This window comes from Taeniopygia guttata, chromosome 12, assembly GCF_048771995.1.
Source record: "Taeniopygia guttata chromosome 12, bTaeGut7.mat, whole genome shotgun sequence".
NCBI classification, from domain to species: Eukaryota; Metazoa; Chordata; class Aves; order Passeriformes; family Estrildidae; genus Taeniopygia; species Taeniopygia guttata.
In genome coordinates, this window is record NC_133037.1 from 9,438,734 (window position 1) to 9,458,601 (window position 19,868).

Sequence of the window (19,868 nt, forward strand, 5' to 3'; positions counted from 1 at the left end):
ACAAGCATAATGACAGGCTTGAAACTTGTGATATGAATGCCCCAGCTTTCTCTATTCTCAGCTGTTCCACATAATTACAGGAGTAAGGGAATTTTGTTCTCTCTTAGCAGCTTAGCTCCAAGAAGAATAAATCAGATAATGTTACTGCCTTCCTGTTTCCTTCTCTACAAGGTGAGAGTCCACATGCTGCAGTACAAAGCTGGGACTCGTTTTTTCTTGCTTGCAGTCTGTTATACAGATGTGATTCCAATTTTGGTGTCACCAGGACAACTTCTTAAAGAGCTCTGGTTCAGTTGCTTGTGGCTTTTGGCACTAATTTCAGCTTCTGTGTTTGCTCTGCTCACAGATGATGGCCCTTACTCAAAGGGGAGCAAGGACTCTGGTGGGATGGACACAGCCCTGGTCTCCAGGAGGCAAAGCATCCCAGGTAAAGGAGGGGATCAGCTCCCACTGCAAAATATTGGGGCATCCATTACAGTTTACCTGGATACCTCTAAAATGGGTAAAAACCCTTAAACCACTAATTTTGGTGCATCTATCAGCAAAGCTTTTGCTGGAAGACAGAAATGGATGGTGGTAACTGGTCTCAGTGAATGGTGTGTTACTGGTACAATCCCTGTCTTGTGTGGGCCTGTTCACAGTAGTTGCAGGGAGCTGGGAAAGGATTTATTCCTGCACTGGACTGACACTCACAAAGAAGAAAACAGCAGCAAAAGAGAGAGGGAAGAAATGCTGCCACAGCTGAGCTCATCAAGCAGGGAGGGAGACTGGCAGTGTCTGGCAAGCTTTGAATTTCCAACATCTGACTAAGTTTGTTTTGATATTTAGTCAGTCACAGCAAATTTTTGTGTGAGATAAACTTTCCCATGCAGAAACATCCCGGGGGCTGAAGAGGAAGTGGAGAAGTGGAAATTCATTTACCTCTGCTGGCACTGGGCTGTCTTGGACAACTCATCTCCTTCCTAGGAAAGCCAGGGACTTGGTTTTGACTTCTGGCTGCTAATGACCCAGTCATAGCATTGGTTTAATATGTTCTAGGTAATGGGGAGGAAGCAGGGCCCTTCTGCTATTGCTTCATCATTCAGCACTTGTTCCAGAGGATATTCTGCATCACATCACTGTATCACACCACTGTAGTGCAGCCCTGATGGGGAGAGGCTCACAAGAGCCAGTGCATCCAACAACCCCAGCTCAAGGCATCTCAATGGACAGGGAAAAATTCAGGTGTGCTCTTCCTGCCCTGGGATGCAAAATCCAGTCATATTTGCCAGTAGAAGAAATCCAAATCTGCTCATGTATGGTGCTTAAACACTATGTCTTGAAGGACCAGATCCCCCTCAACTAGCTCATTTTTACAGTGTGGGTCTGTGACAGTGGCAGTAGATTTGTAGAAGCATGGGTCAAAATTCCTTATGGCTGACCTTGATTGGCTGATCTCAGGGATCTGCCTTTTTTGCAGCAGTAATTTCTCCTGGAACCTATAACAATGGATAATTGCACTCTGGGAGTTCTCATTTTAAACACTTATCAAGGATCAAAATTAAACCCCGTTGAAAAGCTAATAATCTCCCCTTGTGGCACCATCTGTGTTGATCAGTCATGTCTGTGGTTGAGAGGAAATTTGCAGGATGGTGCAGGAGGTTGTTCTTTCCAGCGCGGTGGCAAGCCCCCCCCAAATTTCTGGCAGCCCCTGGGCTCCTGGGTTGCTGAATTGAAAATTAACTTACTGCAGCTGGCAAGGGATCAAAACTGAGTTTAAAGAGCAGAAGTATTATGGACCTGACATTTTTACAAGGAGCTGCCAGTGCCACATTAAAAGGGTGCCCAGCAGTGCCTAAATGCCTGCCAGACTGGAGTTGGATTGCAAAGAGGTTCCCTACTCACATTAATCAAGTGCACAGATTATTCTTGGAAGTGCTTTACAAAACAGGTAGTGCATGGCAGGACTCTAAGTGAGCTGCAATTTCTGGTGTCCTGGTGGCTTTGAACGGGAGCAAAGTGCTGGTGATGAGGCACCACAGAGCCAGCAGATCCCATCTTTTGGATGGGCGGAGGAGGCCCTGCACCAGTATGGATCTTCTGTTTCAATATGCTGTTTAAGGGGCCCTGCCTTGCTCTGGAAGTCAGTGTGCAAGAGGTTTCAAATGTTCCCTCTCCAAGCAGAGCATCTCATTTAAGCCTGGTAAGGTTTACTGTGTAAACACCACCTGGGCTATTTGCAACATGGGTTTTTTGTGGGGCTGCTGTTTCTTGTGTGCTACCGGTGCCCATCACCACATTCTCCTCATAGCCTTGGTAAAAGGCACCCTGTGTGAGGGTGACTGGTTTCCTCCTGTAAAATCATGGAAGATTTCAGTACCCTGAGATAGTGGAGGTGGATAGATAATGCCGTAGACAAATTGTGTAAAAGCTTCTGAGAGGAGACTGTGACAAGGTGTGGATGTTGTCCTGTTTGCCCCAGGGCTAATCCCCCTTTGAGCAAAGTGTGAGGTCTGTTGTATGCAATATTACAGAGCTGCCTTTTACCAAGGCTTTGGAGCTCTTGGTCTTTTCCTTAGGCCAGGACTGATTCTCCTGCTCAGTTACTGCCCTTTCCATGCCAAATCCAAAAGCTGGAATAATGTAGGAAACCTGTTTTTGTAAAACCCAAACATGATCTGTGATGAGATCAAAACTGATACCGGGTTGGGCTTATATGTAGGTGCTGGACTGACAGGAGTGTTGTCTTGGAATAGAAAAGGTAAAATGTGCACTACTTGCAGCCCAGAGAAGCATTACTGGTGCAGCAGGTGTGGGGTGGGCGTCCCCTGGACCTGGACATGTATCTGGTGGCAGGCAGTGCATGTGGAAACAGGTCATGGTGTCAAAGTGACTCATGAATTCAATTCTAGCTGCAGATGAGGTGGTAGGAGGGAGTTTGACTTGGACTAGGTGCAGCTGGGTGAGCAAACTGCTGTGAATGAGTGAAGGTCATGTCTCCTCCTCCTCCCCCTGATGAAGGCAGAATCTCACCCCTCTCCACGTTGTGTTCTGTATCTCCCAGCTATATTGATGTTTCATGATAGTATTTTAAGATCTATCCAGGCAGCTACTGCAGATCCACATCTGGATTTGGCTGCAGGAGCATCCTCCTCCTGTGTAACTGTTACCACCTGACAGCTCTCTTAATGCCCTCCTCACTCTATATCAAGCATAATTCCTGAGGTGATCTCCCTGGACCATTGCTGACCTCCCATCACCCTGGTTTTGAATTTTCTACTGTTTCCAGCATCTTGAAACACAAGGTTTTTACTCTCTCATAAGCCCATATTTCTCTGCCTTGACTTCCTTGGTCCTGCCTGCCAGACCTGCCTGCAAACATTGCTGTGAGTCTACCAGGACACACTTCTGTTTTACAGCTTAAGTTCAAATAAACAGAGGCTTCTTCTTCATGCTACTCGTTCAAATCTACTATCCCACTACCTGTAGGAAAAGGGTGTCCTTGGGATTGAGGTAATGTGCCTTCCACTGAGTTGTTTGTCTTTATTCCTGATCTTTCAGAGGAGTTCAGAGGGGTCACAATTGTGGAGCTGATTAAGAAAGAAGGAAGCACCCTCGGTTTAACCATTTCAGGTGGCACAGACAAAGATGGAAAGCCAAGAGTCTCCAATCTGAGGCCGGGGGGACTGGCTGCAAGGTGAGAAATGGAAATGGGGTGCAGAGAGCACAGCAGGAATGGAAAGGAATAGTTGCATGTTCCAGCTGCTGAATGAATAGAGTTATAATTAAAGTAGTTGGCACCCAAGACCCTTTTTTCAAGTGCCCCAGAATGCAAAGTTGTTGCTTCAGGAAGTAGAACGTGTTCTATTTTGAGTTATTTCCTATGCTCTGTGCAATTATGCACTGAAATTTTTTTGTAGGGATATTTGTGGTTCTGTGAAATTAGGCAGCCTTGTCAGGAGAGCTGCATGGTACAATGCATCTTGATCAAGCTAAGTGGTTTAATATTGTATCTGTTCTGAATACTGAGTGTATAAGTAACATTATTGGCTCAGAAAAGGAATGGGCAAAGAAAGGCTCCAAGAAGCAGGAAAAAGGAAAGAGTAATTGAACAATTTTGCAGAAAACAGGCAAAAGGAAAGATGTTTTCTCTTTCCCTGCTGGACTTTTTTCAGACAGCTCTTGGTGTGCTTTTCTTTGACTGATTGCTCTACATGAATGGGAACTGAACAACAGCAAAGAGGTTGTGAATACGTACACTGCAATTGTTGCTGTATGTACAGATCTGAACACTTGCCACCGGGAAAGATAGATGGCTTCAATTTTAGTACTTCCCTCTGATAGCAGACACATGCAATCAGACAGTAGAGATCAGTCCAGCATTGTTGGCTTGTTCAGAAAGTCCTACAGTTACCAGCCAGCTGGAGACTTTGTGCTACCACTGCTTTTTATTTTATTTCTTTGCAGGAGTGACCAGCTGAACGTGGGGGATTACATCAAGTCGGTGAATGGCATTAACCTGACCAAGCTGCGGCACGACGAGATCATCAGCCTGCTGAAGAACGTGGGCGAGAGGGTGGTGCTGGAAGTAGAGTACGAGCTCCCTCCAGCCGGTGGGTGCCTCTCGGACAGCGCTGCTCTCTCTTCTTTGTCCTGGGGTGCAGATGGGCTTGCTTGTGCAGAGGTGCCGTGGCCAAGGCAGTGTCCAGGGGCGTTTTGCTGTTGCCTTCATCTGCTCACGAGGGCGGTGGAGGCTGCCGAGCTGTGTGTAGTCAGAGCAGAGCACTTTTTCCAGCACAGTGGGTGCCTGTTCATGCACACTGGCAGGGGATGGCTGATTAGGTCTGTCTTGCCTCAGAGTGACTTGACAGCACAGGCCAATCTGCCTCCTGATGCTGCTTCAGCTTCTCTTTTTCCCTTTTGGAGTGTGGCTACAAGAGGTTTGTCTTGTACGTGTCTTAAACGTGTGTTACCAGATGCCCTTTTCTGAACTGTGGCAAGTGCTGTTCGTCCTCAGGATTCTTTGAAGTGTTATGTGTTTTGAGAAGGGAAGCAATCTGGAAGCAATCTGCTTTCCAGCTAAGGGGCCCTGGCAGAAAATGGCAAGGCCAGCTAACAGGGCTTGTGTCCTGTCATGGGAGACTATATGCTCTTGCCCCGATTTGTTTTGATGATTGATGTTTCTGGTTAAAACAAATTCCTCGATACAGTTTCTCATCACAGTCTTTCCATTGTGAATATAATCCCCCCAGTTATTTACTCATTCATTTACCCATATCAATCAGACAATGATTGGGCAGAAGAAATGGAACAACTAGAAAGAAAATGACAGGAAAAACAAAACTAATGAAATCTAACATTTCGCCCCAGATAGGAAGATATTTTACACTTCAGAGCTTTGCTGTAGCTGCTGCCTTTAGATGAAAAGTATTGAATATAGAAATGACTGTAAAGCCCAAAAGAGTAAAATCTATCCTGGAATAGCTGAATCTGTATCCATCATTCCCCTCTCTTCTGCTGTAAATGTTAGTGAGCTGCTGCATACACCTTTGGTAATGCCAGCTGTGACTCAAGTCTTAAATGTTCTCATGCTCCCTAGAGATGACAACTCTTGACCTTTCTCTATGGTATTCATTAGTCTCTGTGATCTTCCTTATGAGGAATCTGATAAACTAAACTTTCCAGCCAAGGAGTGGTGCCAGCTCAATCAATAGCAGCAATGCTAGATGTCCTCAGCTTCAAATGAGCAGGAAGAGCACCCTGAGATAGTGACTTCTCTCCAGTGAGATGGCTAGGGCTGTTTATGAATGGTCCAAACAAAGAAGCACTGCAAAACACAGGGAATTGTCAATTATTGCCTGATTCCAATTCATTGTGGGCTTTTATCTGCTGTGAGAGTTTGTTATCGCTGTGTATGCTCACCCCCCGCTCCCGCCCTCTGTCTTTCCCTGGGCAAAGAGCAGAAATACAGTGCAATTCAATAGCTTGTGCTTGTGGGTTTGATTTTTTCTCCCCACTCTGTAATTTCCTGCTTTGAAAGGGATCTTGCAAGCCCAAGTCTAATTTTCAGGCTACTGTGTCCTATCATCTCTTTCTTAAATAAACCAAACCCTGTGTTAACACTGGCTTAGGTTTCCCAGCTCCCACTGATCTTATGAGAGGCTGTTGAAGCACTTCATACTTCAATGCTTAGGACAGAAATTGGATGGCTTCTGAACTCATTTGTGGATACTTTATACCCTTTTCTTGGTATTTGAGTATCACTCCTTGGCTGGGAGCCTTCCCATGCCCTGAGTGCTCCTTTTTGGAGTATTTCTAGGCTGTGTCCCTGTTAGGTGTCTGTGCACAGCAGCAGGAGCAAAGTGGGGACAGTGTTTGGAGGTTTATTTGGCCTCACTGTAGCTGGTCCCCAGGGCTGCCTCCCTGCAGGCAGTACTGTGCCTACATTGTATGTCTTTTTGGTTAGTTTAAGGGCTGGTCTAAGCCTAATTTGGCTGCAAGTTGCAAGCCCTCAGGGTGCTTGGCAGTACGGATGAGTGTGGTCAATGAAGAGATTTGCTTCAAACTCCCCTCCCGAGCCAAGGGAAATGGCAGTGTGGATGTGCCTAGGGCACCCTTCACCTCAAAGTCAAGTTCTTGGTCTTTTTTTCTGGATTATCTTTGTGGCTATTCATGGAATTTGGTTTGAAAATTAGGAATTTTCAGAGTGGACCAGGCTGAAATGTCACCCTGTGTGGAGACAGGGAAAATGTCCCATATTCACAGCAGTTAGTGCAAGAAATCATTAACTAGTAGGGGACATCAAGAGATGGAAACCATTTATTTCTTTTTCTCTTTACTTTGTACATTTTGTATTTTATACAAATAGTACTGTGTATTTAACATAAAAATACTGAATTGCCCCCAGGATCAGTTTAAAGGATTTGCTTAATCTTTTTTAAAATCCAAAATATGAGAGGTAAGGGAAAGAAACCAACTTTATGCATTGAGGATTTGGGATTTTCATTTTCTTTAAGGTCAGCTGGTGACTTGATTCCTTATGCTGCTGCTGTTTTTTTTAATAAGTTTCTATCTGTGGCAGAAGCTTTTGAGAAAAGCTGAATGCATTAAAGCCAGTTGATAAACGAGATGGTTTTACTTGAATGTCAGGGTATTAACCAAGACACATTTGAGGGGAGATGCACAACACTGAGCTGGTGAAATCATCCTAAAACCTGATGGTTGGCTCTGATAAAGGTTCATGTGTCCGGCTTGGGCTCTTTTTGCTTCCAAGAAGGGAAAATAAAATATGGGTTTTGGGCTGGACTTTAATTTCAGTGTTGTTTGGATGGGTTTTGATACTGTTTTTCACTGCAGTTGGAAAAGGTTTATCTGGGGTAACTGGGTCTTTCTCTCTTCCTTTTAGTGCCAGAAAGCAGTGCTGGCATTATTCCCAAGACCATTGAAGTGTCCCTCTACAAGGAAGGCAACAGCTTTGGCTTTGTGCTGAGAGGTTAGTAGTTCCTCCACTGAAAATCAGAAGCAGAGGTGGAAAGTGGGAAAAGGAAGAAGGTGAATGACAAAAACCTCAGCTAAGCAGTCAAAGGATGTCCTGGAGAGGATCCCCTGCTGCCTCTAAGGACTGCTGGCTGCTTAATCTAGGGCAGTGATTTTGCTGGCAGGCTGTGTCAGCTGTTATGTGATAAATGTGTCTTTCTCAGCACTCTCACTCAGACTTTCAAACCTCCGGTGACTTACGGCTTTCCTGGTTTGATTACAGGGGGAGCCCATGAAGACTGGCACAAGTCCAGGCCGCTGGTGCTCACCTACGTGAGGCCAGGCGGCCCTGCAGACAGGTACTGCTCGTGTCACACCTGCCTTCCCAGGACACTCCAGCAGCTGTCCCCATGCTCCTGAACGTGTGCCCTTCCCGTCTTGCTCTGGTGCCTGCCCGCTGGTGCTGGTGGAGCGCAGTGCCAGCGGTGCTGTGGCGCCTGTGCTGGCTGGGGAGGTGGGCACGGCGCTCCCAGCCTGGCCCAGTGCAGAGGTTGCAGTTAAAGGCAGAAGCTGCTCCTGCAGAGGCGGCCCCTTCGTTAGCCCTGTGCAGCTGAATCGCTGATGCTGTGTTGGAAAGCAGGAGCCAGTCTATCTACTCTTGTGCTCATAATTTAATATGATGGGCCTGGTACTATAAATAACCCAGACTGTTGTCCAAAGAGTGTTCTTCCATCCTACAGGATGAGAGTAATTGACTTCCTAATATGTGTGTGCATATACATACACACACATACATGTGTGTACACACACAAATAATATATGTTTATATATTTACATATAGATAATATAGTTATATAGCAAATTTATCTATATAAATATATATAGATAATTTTTCTAAACATAAATACATATATAAAGAAAAGGATTGCCTTTGGCTTCTTACAGGGAAGGGTCTTTGAAAATTGGAGACAGGCTGCTGAGCGTGGATGGGATTCCTCTGCACAGCATGACCCATGCTGATGCCCTCAACATCCTGCGGCAGTGCAGCCAGGAGGCACTTTTCCAGATCGAGTATGATGTGACCATCATGGGTAAGGACAAGATGGTTGTGATGGGATTTTTTTTCCTCTGGAAAGTATGTGAGACTAGAGACAGTAATTGGGATACTCAGTTTCAGTGGAAAAATTGCTGAGCAATGTGCTGCCAGCATGGATGTACGGGGTAAAGTTCAAAGCTGGCTTCGTTAAATGCATTTGAAATGCCCTTATGCAGTGATGTGTCTTGATAGGAATGATGAGTGGCTTTAGAGGAGAGGGCAAAAGGGGATTTTCAAATGGAGCCAGGGAGGGCACAGGAGAAGTCATAGCTAAAGGGGGCTGAAGCTCTCTGCCAGCACTGCAAATAGCACTATTAAATGTGCAGAGGAGCGAGCTGCATGCAAGTAGAGACTTGCTGTGGCCTCTAAATTTTGACCCTGCTTAATTCTGGAGCTTCCTTTTCTTAGAAATGTTATTCCAGATCTTCTTCTGAAATAAATGAGGGGTGATCAAATGCTTGACCCCAAATAAGACAGAATTTACTGGAGGGCAGAGGATGAGTATTTCTAAAAAGCATTTTACACAGTTTGAGCATTTGGTGGGTTCGTGGTTGGGGTTTTTTTTTTTAGTTTGATTTTAAGTTTCAAGCCCTGGGAAAAGGTTTAGTTTATTATTAGCTACTGTAAAGTCATTTTGAGCTGGCTTTGTGACATACAGCTGTTACTGCAGGGAGCATTGTTAATGAGTTTAATGTTACCACAGACCTTTGAAGCTGTGTTGATTCTGGAAGCTTACTGAGCTGTGCAGTAGATTGTGATGTTTCATATCCATCTCCAGAGGGGTTTCAGCCTCCCTGGAGCCACGAGCTGGACTAGGTTGCAGTCTTTTCCACAAATCTCACTAACCAACAGGTTCAGTCCAACATGCCTGAGCCTAGGATTCAGTGAGGAACAGGAGTCTGTGATATCAGGTTGTTTTCTGATTTGTCAGTGTGGAGGAAAATAAAAAGAATCTGAAGCTGAGAGAGTTTGATGCCACATCACCCCTGAGGAAAGAGAGCTGAGAACACCAGAACTCACCCATGCAATGTGCACTAGGATAAGGGAGCTCCTTCTGACAGCCCTGAGGGCCTTCTGCATCTGCTTGAGTCTCCTCACCAGGAGCTTTTCCCTTCCTTTTGGGAAGCATGGATTAGTGGCTCTCCCCTGGCTGGGTGGCTGCCAGGAGCTGGGCAGTGTGTGCCACAAGACAAGTTCTCCATGGAAGAGCTGGAAGGAAAAGCTGAGTTGCCTGCACACTGCCTGGCTTCTGCCACACCACAGGAGCAGCTTCTCTTTGGAAACTGCTCATGATGAAGAGGAAACACTTAAACCATGGGAAACAGAAACTACCCAAAACCTATTTTCTACCTTCCTATGATTTTTTGGGGTAACTGGGCAGTAAGGGATGTTCATTCCTCTCCTTGCAGGCTGCTCCAGGGAGGGGAGGAAATGGAGGTAAGGAGGGATTTAGTGGATCTGTCGAGTCTGAACAATGATAAAAAAAATAAATTAATTGTGCATGGGAAATGAGCCTTTTGCGGGGGTTTATTGTTTTTGCAGTTCACGGTGTCTATGTTGCAAAAAGCTTCTTGTTTTAAAATCTGACTTGGAGCAAAAAATAGCCGTGAAGGTGATTTGGTGTCTAGGTGTTTCTTCTTGGGTAACTCTCTCACCTAAAACTCTGAGGGTTGAGTGAACACAGAGGGGCAGCAGGTGTTTATGCCGTAGCTTTCCATCTTGTGTTGCTAATCTGTGGACCAGAACTAGGTACTTCCCAAAAATGTAAAACCTGCCCCTTTCTTAGATAATTTTTGCCTAGAGAATGCTCTCTGCAACCCTGTAAAGGAATATATTTGTCCCGCTTTCTTTTAAGGCAAGATGATACGGAACATGTTGCTTACAACAATCTCTGCAGACAGTTTTGCCAGGCAGCAGCTAATAATTGCAGTGGGAGATGAGTACATCGTCCCCAGTTCACAACTATTACAGCCTCTGGAAGATGATGAGGGAAGGGAAGAGCTGGTGATTCAGCCTAAAAGAAGGACTCTGAATTCCCATTTTGACAACCTGGTGAAGGGGCTGGGGACACCACAATGAAGTGGTGCTTGTCTTGTACACCCTCAGGAAAGGAGAGGTTTTTACATGGTGCTCACTCTGCTGCAGCTGTATGTGCTGGGGTGGGTGTGGGCTGACCCTTGAGGAGGGAAAGTTGTCTTTCTGCATCTGTCCTTGGTGAGAGCCCAGGGTTGCTGCGGGGGAGCATTGAATCATGGCATTCCCCAGCTGTCTCTGTGGTTTTCCAGCCCAAATTGTGCACTGGGGATGATCTGCATGGGGCCAGCCCTGCTCTTGGTGTGAGGGCTGTGGCAGCTGCCTGCCACTGCCGCTGAGCATCCCCTGAGCCACTGAGCCTGCTGGGATTTCTCCAGGGAGGCTGGCATAGGATGGGACCATGACAAGCTTTTTGTCAGGCTGGCTAAGATTTTTCAAGGCTACTGAAGGAATTAAAATAATCTGCTATTTCAATTTTAAATGAGCGCCAACTGGACCATCCAGGGGCATTGGGAAAAATCTCTGCCCTTTGCTGATGCCAGATGATCTTTGCAATGAACAGATGCTTTCCCATGGCTGCACTTTATCTTACGGGCCTTTTGAAAAACAGGGGAGAATGAAAAAAAAAAAAAATCACCTCAGATAAACTGACCAGCCAGAAAATAGTATTTGAGTAGTTACTTTGTAAATAATCTGTGTGTGCCATGTACCAAGGATCTGGGCTGAAAGCATTTAGGGTTGACTCATGAAGGGGGAAAGGTCGCTGCCAGAGATGATGGATGAGCAAAGCAGTTTGCTGTGTCCTTTTCCTCCTCTCTCTTCCCCTGACTGCCCCTCCACCCATTCAATTTTAGGCTGAAGTTTTTTAAGCCTATGGAGCTCTCCTGCTGATGGAGTGAAGGGCTGGTAGTGTCCTACAAGTGGGTGACTTGTCAGTGTCTGCCAAGCAGTAGCAGGGGCTAGAGCCTGAAGAGGGTCCCAGGAAGTCAAATCCTCCTTATGCCTTTAAAGCTGCAGGGGACAAGAGCTGCTGGGCTGTGTCAGGAAGGGGGTAGCTCCCCAGTTTGGTTTTTCTAGGAGTTTTTTGTTTATTCTGTTTGCATTTGCAAGGGAGGTCCCTTTCCCTTTCCTTCCTCCTTCCCCTTTCCCCTCTCCCATTCCCTCTTCCCCCTTTCCCTTCTTCTCATTTTCCCTTTTCTTTTCCATTTCCTTTCTTCTCATTTTCTGTTCCCTCCTCTCTCCCAAAGTGCATTACAGCAGGAAAAATTCATCCCTAGCATTACACTTGGCTTATTCCCCAAGCAGTTGCACTTTCCAGTCTGATTACAAGAGCCATTCCTCCTCAGAGAGGTGAGCAAAGCCAAGTGAGGCTCAGAAACCTAGCACAAAAATGAAACCCCCCCACTGTACTTCCTTAAAAAGAAGCTGCTGAGAAGAAGATCTTCTAGAAAATGCCTGCCAAGCCCCTGTTTTGAATGGTGGGGTGATCACCTTTCCCATATCTTCAGCACTGGGGTGAGTGAGAACCTGGAGCAGGCTCTGTTCCCCTCATATCCATCACAATATTGCTGAGTCCCCCGCAAGCGTATGGGTATGAGCAGGTGTTGCAAGCCCTTTGTGTCCTCCTGGGAGGCTGTAGCTGCACATGATGGTGCAGAAACACCTCCTGGTGCCAGTGCAACAATGCCAATTGACTCCTTACAGTCAAGTGATAGCATGGCCTACTCTGTCCCTTCCATGTTTCTGTAAAAATTAGCTTGGATGTAATAGCTCCATGTTAATCACACCTCACAAATATTGCTGGATTGCTGACTTCTGACCTTTGATTTCAGGCAAATCTTCTCCTAGAATAATTAAGAGAGGCTTGGCTGGTATTTCCTCAATAAATGCCTCTATAAAATGGATTTGGAGCAATTCTCATCTGTGATGGAGATGAGAATTAAAAGGGACAACAAGGGGGCCCGTACTGTGTGTGTCAGGAGGGGTGACCATGGACTGGAGGTGGGACTGTGGTTTCCTACAGTCTTGCTAATAACCCTGATTCTGAGGTCCTGAGGTTCTTTCTTCTCACTATCATGCTGAGACCTCCTTGGGAAGCACTTGGCAAAGCTGAGCAGCTTGGATGCTGGGTAAACTGGAGAGGAGTTTTCCTTGCAAAGAAAGGTCCAACGGTCCAGCAAGCTCTTTTTATTTTCTTTACCTTCTTCCCTTCAGGTGGAGGGATATAAATCCATGTCCCTCTTCAGAGGACATGTGCTGGACATACACAAAAAAACTGTCTGCAAAACTGACATATACCTTATGTTTGCTGTTGGAAGAGATCGTCAGTCTCTTCCTGCTTCCTTTGCTAGCAAACACTTAAGTACACCTTCTGCAGGCTTTGTGTATCTTTTGATTAAACTGGGACTGTGCTTTTTGCCAGGCTTGCTGATCTCCCCAGTGGTCCTTTTCATCAGAGAATAAACAGTATTTTATGTGAAGCCTGCATAACCTTTAGCGTGGCTCATTCCTCCTGCTTCCTGTGAAAAATGGCACTGTGAGTATACCAGAGCCTGAACATCCCTTGGCTGATCCCCAAGGGGAATTTCCAAGGTAAATTTCTGTCTCCAGAGACCCAGTATCTTCAACAAATCTCAGAAAAGACCTTGCTGCAGCTTAGCTTCCCAGATCTGCATTAAAGTTCCCATTTATCAGAGAGCAAGAATGAGCCATGCATCAGGTTTGGAGCCAAGTAGCATCAGCATTTTTAGTGGAGCATATCTTTGGAAAGGAAAAGCCTTACTATGAATAATTAAGGGTTGAGGAGGCATCAGGTGCTCAGAGGGCTCTGCTGGCCTTTCCTTTGAAGTGATGGGTGGGTCTTCATGAGTGCTTTTGTGGGGGCTGTCACCTACACATGGGCGGTGCTGGTTATTGGATGTCTGGTGGTGATAATAAATTTGTGAATCCCATCTCTTCATGATGGCTTTAGGTAATCTGGAAGCAAATGTGTGTAACAGAGCTGGAGGGAATTTCTGTCGAATCAGCCAGAAACACAGGCTTCCTTTGTCCTCCCCCTTCCTCAGAAGAGATGGATAGGTTTGATGCAGGCTTATGCTAACAGGTGCAATTTCGTAGGAGTTTCATAGTCTCACAGCATCTATTAAGCTTATTGCAGAGATATTTTAAAAGTGAGTTGCCCCTGTACTGTCTGATGGGGGAGGAGGCTGTTGTGAGCAGGGGGTTGGCAGTGTTGTGTCTGCTCCCACTGTCACACTGGAGGAGCTCAAACAAGCAGCTGAGGTGGTATTTTGAAGCTGGTGCTGAAGCAGAGAGGAGTTGACTGGCTTGTCATCAGCCATGAAACTTCTGAGTACTGCAGATAGTGGAATCCTGTATTCTTGTGCCTTTTTGTTTTGGTTTGTTTGGGAAAAAGCCAGTAACAGTGATATCCTTATGATCTTCCTTTTTTGTGCTTGTAATAGCATTGATGTGACTGTTGCAGAGCCTTTGGGCAATCTATTCCTCAATATTTCTTTTTAATCCAAAGTGAAGAGAGAGGAGAGTTCTTTCCATGAGTGAATTGTTGTAATACTCTTCATTATCATATAGATTTTGTGCAGAGACAATTTTTCTTCTTGAGTGTTCTGCTTTGTTAACTCACCATGTGACGTGGACTATAGATGTCCAAGCTAAAGATTTGCTGCTTCACATGGCAAGTCAGCACTGTTGGCCAACCCCTGCATTTAGAGATGGAAAAGGCTGTATGAGAAGTGTCTTCAGGTGCTCTCTTGTTTTGCAGATACTGTAGCAAATGCTTCTGGTCCTTTGCTAGTTGAAATAGCAAAGACTCCAGGGTCCACGCTGGGAATCACACTGACCACAGCCATGCACCGGAACAAGCAGGTCATTGTCATCGACAAGATCAAGCCAGCCAGCGTGGTGGACAGGTACAGATCTGAACAGGCTGTTCCTAGCTCTGCTTTTCCTTTCTCTGCTGCTTTTTTACCCCTTTCTTAGTTATAAGCCACTCTTCTTAGTCTTGCCTTGAAATCTTCATGCCCACATGTTCTTATCACTGTGTGTGCTAAAAACATCTGGTCCACCAGCAGTGGACACTCCTCACTAGGAATGCAGGTAAATCAGTAAATGTGAAAGCTGAGCTTTAAAAACCTCAGGTTCATGCATTACTCAGCTAGGATGGTTGTCATGGTTTGACACTGGCCCACTGCCAGGCACCCACAACAGCCACTCACTTGCCCTCCCTTTCCACAGCTGGGCAGAGAAGAGAAAAAAAAATTAAACAAAGGGTTCAAGAGTTAAGATAAGGACTGAGAAAAAACACTCCAAGGGCAAAACAGGCTCAACTTCAAGGCACAAAGTGAGTTTATTACTAACAAAATCTGAGAATAATCTGAAAGGACGTGGATTTTGGCGATGTGTGCAATTACCTCTCCTGCTGTTCCCTTTGCAGATGCGGCGCGTTGCACGTTGGTGACCACATTCTCTCCATTGATGGCACAAGCACAGAGCACTGCTCCTTATTAGAGGCAACTCAGCTTTTAGCTGCCACTTCTGAAAATGTCAAGCTGGAGATATTACCTGTTCACCAAAGCAGGCTGCCTTTGAAGCCTCCAGAAACAGGTGTGTCTTCTGTGCCTACGCTGTTGGTCACCCTCAAAACTCACTTGAGGTCCCTACAAGGGGTTCTTGCTTTGAGTGCTGGCAACAGATTCCAAAGAGAGACATCTGTAGAGGGAAAAAAATGGATGTTTTGATGAAATGTATGTGATTAGATGATGTTCTTCAAGGATGTGAATAGGAAAAAGAGGCAACATCTGAACATCTGTGCTTGAATAGGGAAATTGGAGATGGGAATCCCAGGGTTTTGCAATACTGAGTACTGTGCAAGCCACTTCCTTAGTGCCTCAGATAAGAGACTTTGATCAAAAGGGAGGAAAACAACTTTGCTGCTAGCAAATATATTTCCAAGCTCAGTTTTTATTTGCTGATTCTTGATAAGGCTTTGTAAAGGATGTGTTCAGTACCTGGACATGGTCCTGATGAACTTCCAAAGCTGGAATGCAAGTGTTCATCTTTCAGACCAGCCTTCTTGAGAGGCAGCTGTGTCTGGGCAGCCAGGGGTAGAGTGAATCCATCTGTAGCTGCTGATTTCCACCAGCCATGCAAAAGAAATACCAAGGAAGTAAATTCTGGCTGCAGTAAGATCAAGCCCAGAATGCCTGTAAAATGTCATTAGGAATTCACCGTGGTGAGCATTCTTGTTACCCACTGTTAGCTCCTCTCTCCACGTGAGAAGCTTGCTCAGGCTCTCCTATAAATTTCATTGTGACCATGGCTTCAGTATTTGCGTATTTGTTGCAGCTCTTTCCTGCAGTTTTGGTACACTCTGTACTGGCAGTCTTGTAATTCAGGTGTTTTGGGTATGACTGTTCAGCACCAGTCCCTTTTCCCATCATTTGTAATCACTTGTCTCTCAGGGACATGCATTTTAATAATATTCATGCACAGTAGCCCTGGGCACATCTGCTCTTTCCACTCTCTTCCAGAGCAGTTTGCAGAAAGGAGGGAAATATCTTATGGCCTTCCTTAAACTGATACAGTGAAACCTTAAACCTAAAACTATCTCCATGCCTAAAATAAATTCCTTACATGTCCAGTCCAAATTGTGCAGAATTGAAGCAGTTTAACAAAGTGAATGGGCAACTTGACCTTTGTGCCCATGAAAAAATGGAAAGCTATAATCCTTTTTCAATGGCTGTTAAAATGAAGTATTCTCCTCCTTCCATTAGTGCCCTGCTCCTAATCTTCTGGAGAATATGTGCACTGAGCAGCTGCTCAGGAGAGGGAGGCTCTGTGGAAGGACAGCTTGGTGTGATCAGAGCCTGTTTACCCAAACCCTCATACACAGATCAGTTTGCTGTGGCAGAAGTACAGAACACAAACTTGGGACAATAATTGCAACACATGAGTATGAAAATTCAGGGATGTAACAATTGTTCTCAGTTGTGATTAAACTCTTTAACACATGAGGGATCATAGAGAAGGATGCTGTGCCAGCTCCCCAGGCTGCTGTTTCTGAGTTTAGCAAACAGGGAGAGTAAGGAAACATGGACCCTGCAAAAACAAACTCTCATATTTGGCAAGAGAATAGAGCCCAGGGAAAGAAACTGAGGAGAAGGTATGATGCAGATCCATCCCTGTTCAGCACTTGCATTACTGAGTCCTTTCAGCCTGTGAATACATGGTGTTCATCATTATATTTTTAAAAGTGGTTTCTTGTGCAATCAACATCTGGTTGGAGGAGATGGAGAGGGATCTGATGCTGGATCAGTTGCTGTATGCAATATGGCCTAATGCTGAAGTATGGGATTTGTCAAACTGACTTGGCTTTCTCTGTGGTTCTGGGGGCACGTGGAGGGTTTGTGGGAGGATTATGCCCTGCTCACAGGATCAATGGGGACAGATGGTGCCCAGGAACAGTGCTGGGATGGATGGGTTTCCTCAGGCAGGGATGATATGTGAAAGATTGGGGAAGGCTGTTGTAGGGTTTTTTTCACAGAATTGTCAAAAATGCCTCCTCTTCCTGAATTTGCTGACAGCTGAGTTTCAAAGGCACATTTTTTCTGTTGTCAGTATAAGCTAAGAATTAATAGACAAATAGGAGAGTTTTAGTTGTTATAAGTGGATTAAATTATTCCATATATATGCCCATAAGCTCTGTCCCCTATGTTCAAAGTGCTTAATTTTATTAAGAACTTTCCTTTTTGTCTAGCTATAGCTAATTTGATTGTTATTTTTAAAAGCTTTCTGGCTCAAAATTTAGTTTTGAAAATACACAAAATAGAAACCCCAGAGCTGGAAGTATGTTTTTAACAGCTTGATAGACTAAGTGCTAAACTCACTAGATGTTTTCCAAAGACTAAATATAATCACTATATTGTCTGGAAAATCTAAATGATTTAACGCCTGTGATGCACACACAAAAAATGGATTTTTGCTGTTCAAGGCACTAACAGATTACCTTTAGAGGAGATCTCTGAGTGGGCTCAGTAAACAAAATAAGTCCCTCTCCCAGCTTTGCACCCTAAGAAGGTTCTGCTAGTGCCAGGGCTGGTGGCATTTCTGCCTGGTCAGAGGACCCAGAGGCAGGAGGAGATGTCATCCTGGGAAGGTGGTGGCATGTCAGTGCCAGTGGCTGTGAGATGGAGAACCCTGGGATAATGTGTGGCTGCAGTGATGCTCTGCTGTGGGATGCTCTCCATGCTTAGCTGAATAAAAAAAGCTTGAAATCTTGCTTGTTAGCCAGAAATTCCTCTTGGAGGAAAACAGATTCAGGCAGCATGGTGCAGAGATTTGGAACAGAGCACCTGATGTTGGACAAGGAAAACCAGACTGACCCTGTGCTGCCCAGGGGCAAAAGGAGTGTCCATGAGAACAGAAAAGGGACCTGTGCCTGGGGACTGTTTGAGACACTTCAGAAGAGACTTGTGGCTTCGTGACTTGGTGTTGCAAAGCTGCAGTTCCTGGATGAGGGTTTCCAGATGATGGATGTCACACTGCAACAGATTCTGCCAGCATGGGGTTAGGATTGAGGTTAAAGCAGTGCTGTGCCCTTGAACAGGCACAGCACCATGTTGGTGCTATGCTTTCATTTGCTGTTTGCCACAGCATTGGCATTTTTCCTGTACTGGCGGCCTCCTTAATTTAAGCAGTGGTGTATAAACCCTCTTTTGTTGTGGTGAGCTGGAGGTGGCTCTCTGCTACTCCTGTCTTTCATCCATGTGTGCATTCCTGTGCAAGGGTATCTGCTAAACAGGCGAATGCTGAAGCCAAGCAAAGTGCTCACAGCACGTAGGGAAGGCGTTGAGCATTGTCAGGGGAGGGCAGCTCTGGCAGCAAGGTGGGAAACAGCACAAGGAGGCTTCCCTGGTGCTGTCAGAGAGTGCTGACAGCCTCTGCAGAAAACTCCTGGCTGGATGGAGCTCCTGCACGTTGCACAACAGACTGCAAATGGAAATGACATGTGTGCACTGCCAGCATGGCTGAGTCAGGCTGGTGGCACTGGATGCGGAGTTTATTGTGGGAAAGAGGTGGATTTCCGCCACTTTGCATCAAGTGTCATGAGGTTATGTGGGGTTGCATTTTTACTGCTGATGCTTGACACGCTGTGGTTGGGTCCTGACTTATTCAGAGTCACTATAAAGCTCTTTTCTACAATCTCCTGGCTTATGGTTCTTACCTTTTCTTTCTCTCATTTCTCCTTCCTGCCTGTGGCAATTTCTGCTCCCCTGGACACCATCAGTCAAGGTGCAGAAGAGTGACCACCATCACTGCTGGGACCCCTGTGTCAACTACTGTCACACCCACCACCCTGGACACTGCAAGACACCCACTTGGACCCAGACATCTGGACAGGATTACTGCAAATGTAACCTCACTCCATGGCATTGCCCTCATCCTGCCCATGTTTGTTCTTGTTGTGACCCTCCATTTCCTTAATATTCAGATCCACAGTGTGGCTTCTCATTTTGTTTCCTCCTAAGTAATCTAATTCTGCTTCTACAGCCCAGTGCTGAGGTACAGAATCAGTGTCTGCAGCCCAGCACACGCAGATCTGGTAACTGGGACGAGAGCAGTGTGCTGGGCAGACCCATGCACCCATCCTGTAACCCCACCTTCCCATGCCTGGTTTCATACAGCAAAAATGAGTTTCTGTGGGACAGAGAAGGGTGTCTCTGGTGTTGTGTAGGAATGTGATACAGCTCATCCAGCTCAGCCCTAGTGCCACACTGCTTGTTAACAGCAGGATTATGGCTACTTCAAAATCTGTAGATGCACTTCTTGTCAGGAGTGGGCTCTGTGCTGCCCCAGGTTTCTTGTCTCGTGGCAGTAAGATAGGGAAGAGGACACATTGCACTGTGTCCAAACTGTTGGAAGCAAACATTCCTTGAGTCTTGCACCCTGGAGCTGGAAAGGAGGAGCTGCTCCAAACCCATGAGGTGTTTGGTGACACTGTTAGTGAGTGAACCCGCTGCTGCAGCCCCTGTGCACGTCCCTAACGCGCTCTGTGTGTCCCCAGCTCTGGTGGCTGCCAACTTCTCGTCTCCCACCATGAACGCGCAGGGATTCCCGTGCCAGAACTCGAACACGCTACCTCGCAGCTCCCACCCCATGAGCCCCCGCACCACCATGCTGAGGAGGAGGCAGAAGAAGAAGGAGCACAAGAGCTCACGTAAGAGCAGTCTTGGGCCAGGCTGGGTTGGAGGGGCCATGCATGCCT

General features: G+C 45.9%; 1 protein-coding gene across 5 annotated transcripts in view; it reads left to right on the forward strand.

The window, feature by feature from the left end:
• Nucleotides 1-19,868, forward strand: part of GRIP2 (glutamate receptor interacting protein 2) — a 247,055-nt gene that overhangs the window by 187,722 nt on the left and 39,465 nt on the right. For all 5 annotated transcript variants that reach the window (XM_030282773.4, XM_072935061.1, XM_041718658.2 and 2 more), the window contains exons 2-11: nt 347-427; nt 3,541-3,676; nt 4,447-4,592; nt 7,385-7,471; nt 7,739-7,814; nt 8,401-8,546; nt 14,367-14,514; nt 15,039-15,208; nt 18,891-19,016; nt 19,668-19,820. In XM_030282773.4, coding sequence (XP_030138633.4) covers nt 347-427; nt 3,541-3,676; nt 4,447-4,592; nt 7,385-7,471; nt 7,739-7,814; nt 8,401-8,546; nt 14,367-14,514; nt 15,039-15,208; nt 18,891-19,016; nt 19,668-19,820 — 1,269 coding nt within the window. The remainder of the gene's footprint in view (nt 1-346; nt 428-3,540; nt 3,677-4,446; nt 4,593-7,384; nt 7,472-7,738; nt 7,815-8,400; nt 8,547-14,366; nt 14,515-15,038; nt 15,209-18,890; nt 19,017-19,667; nt 19,821-19,868) is intronic.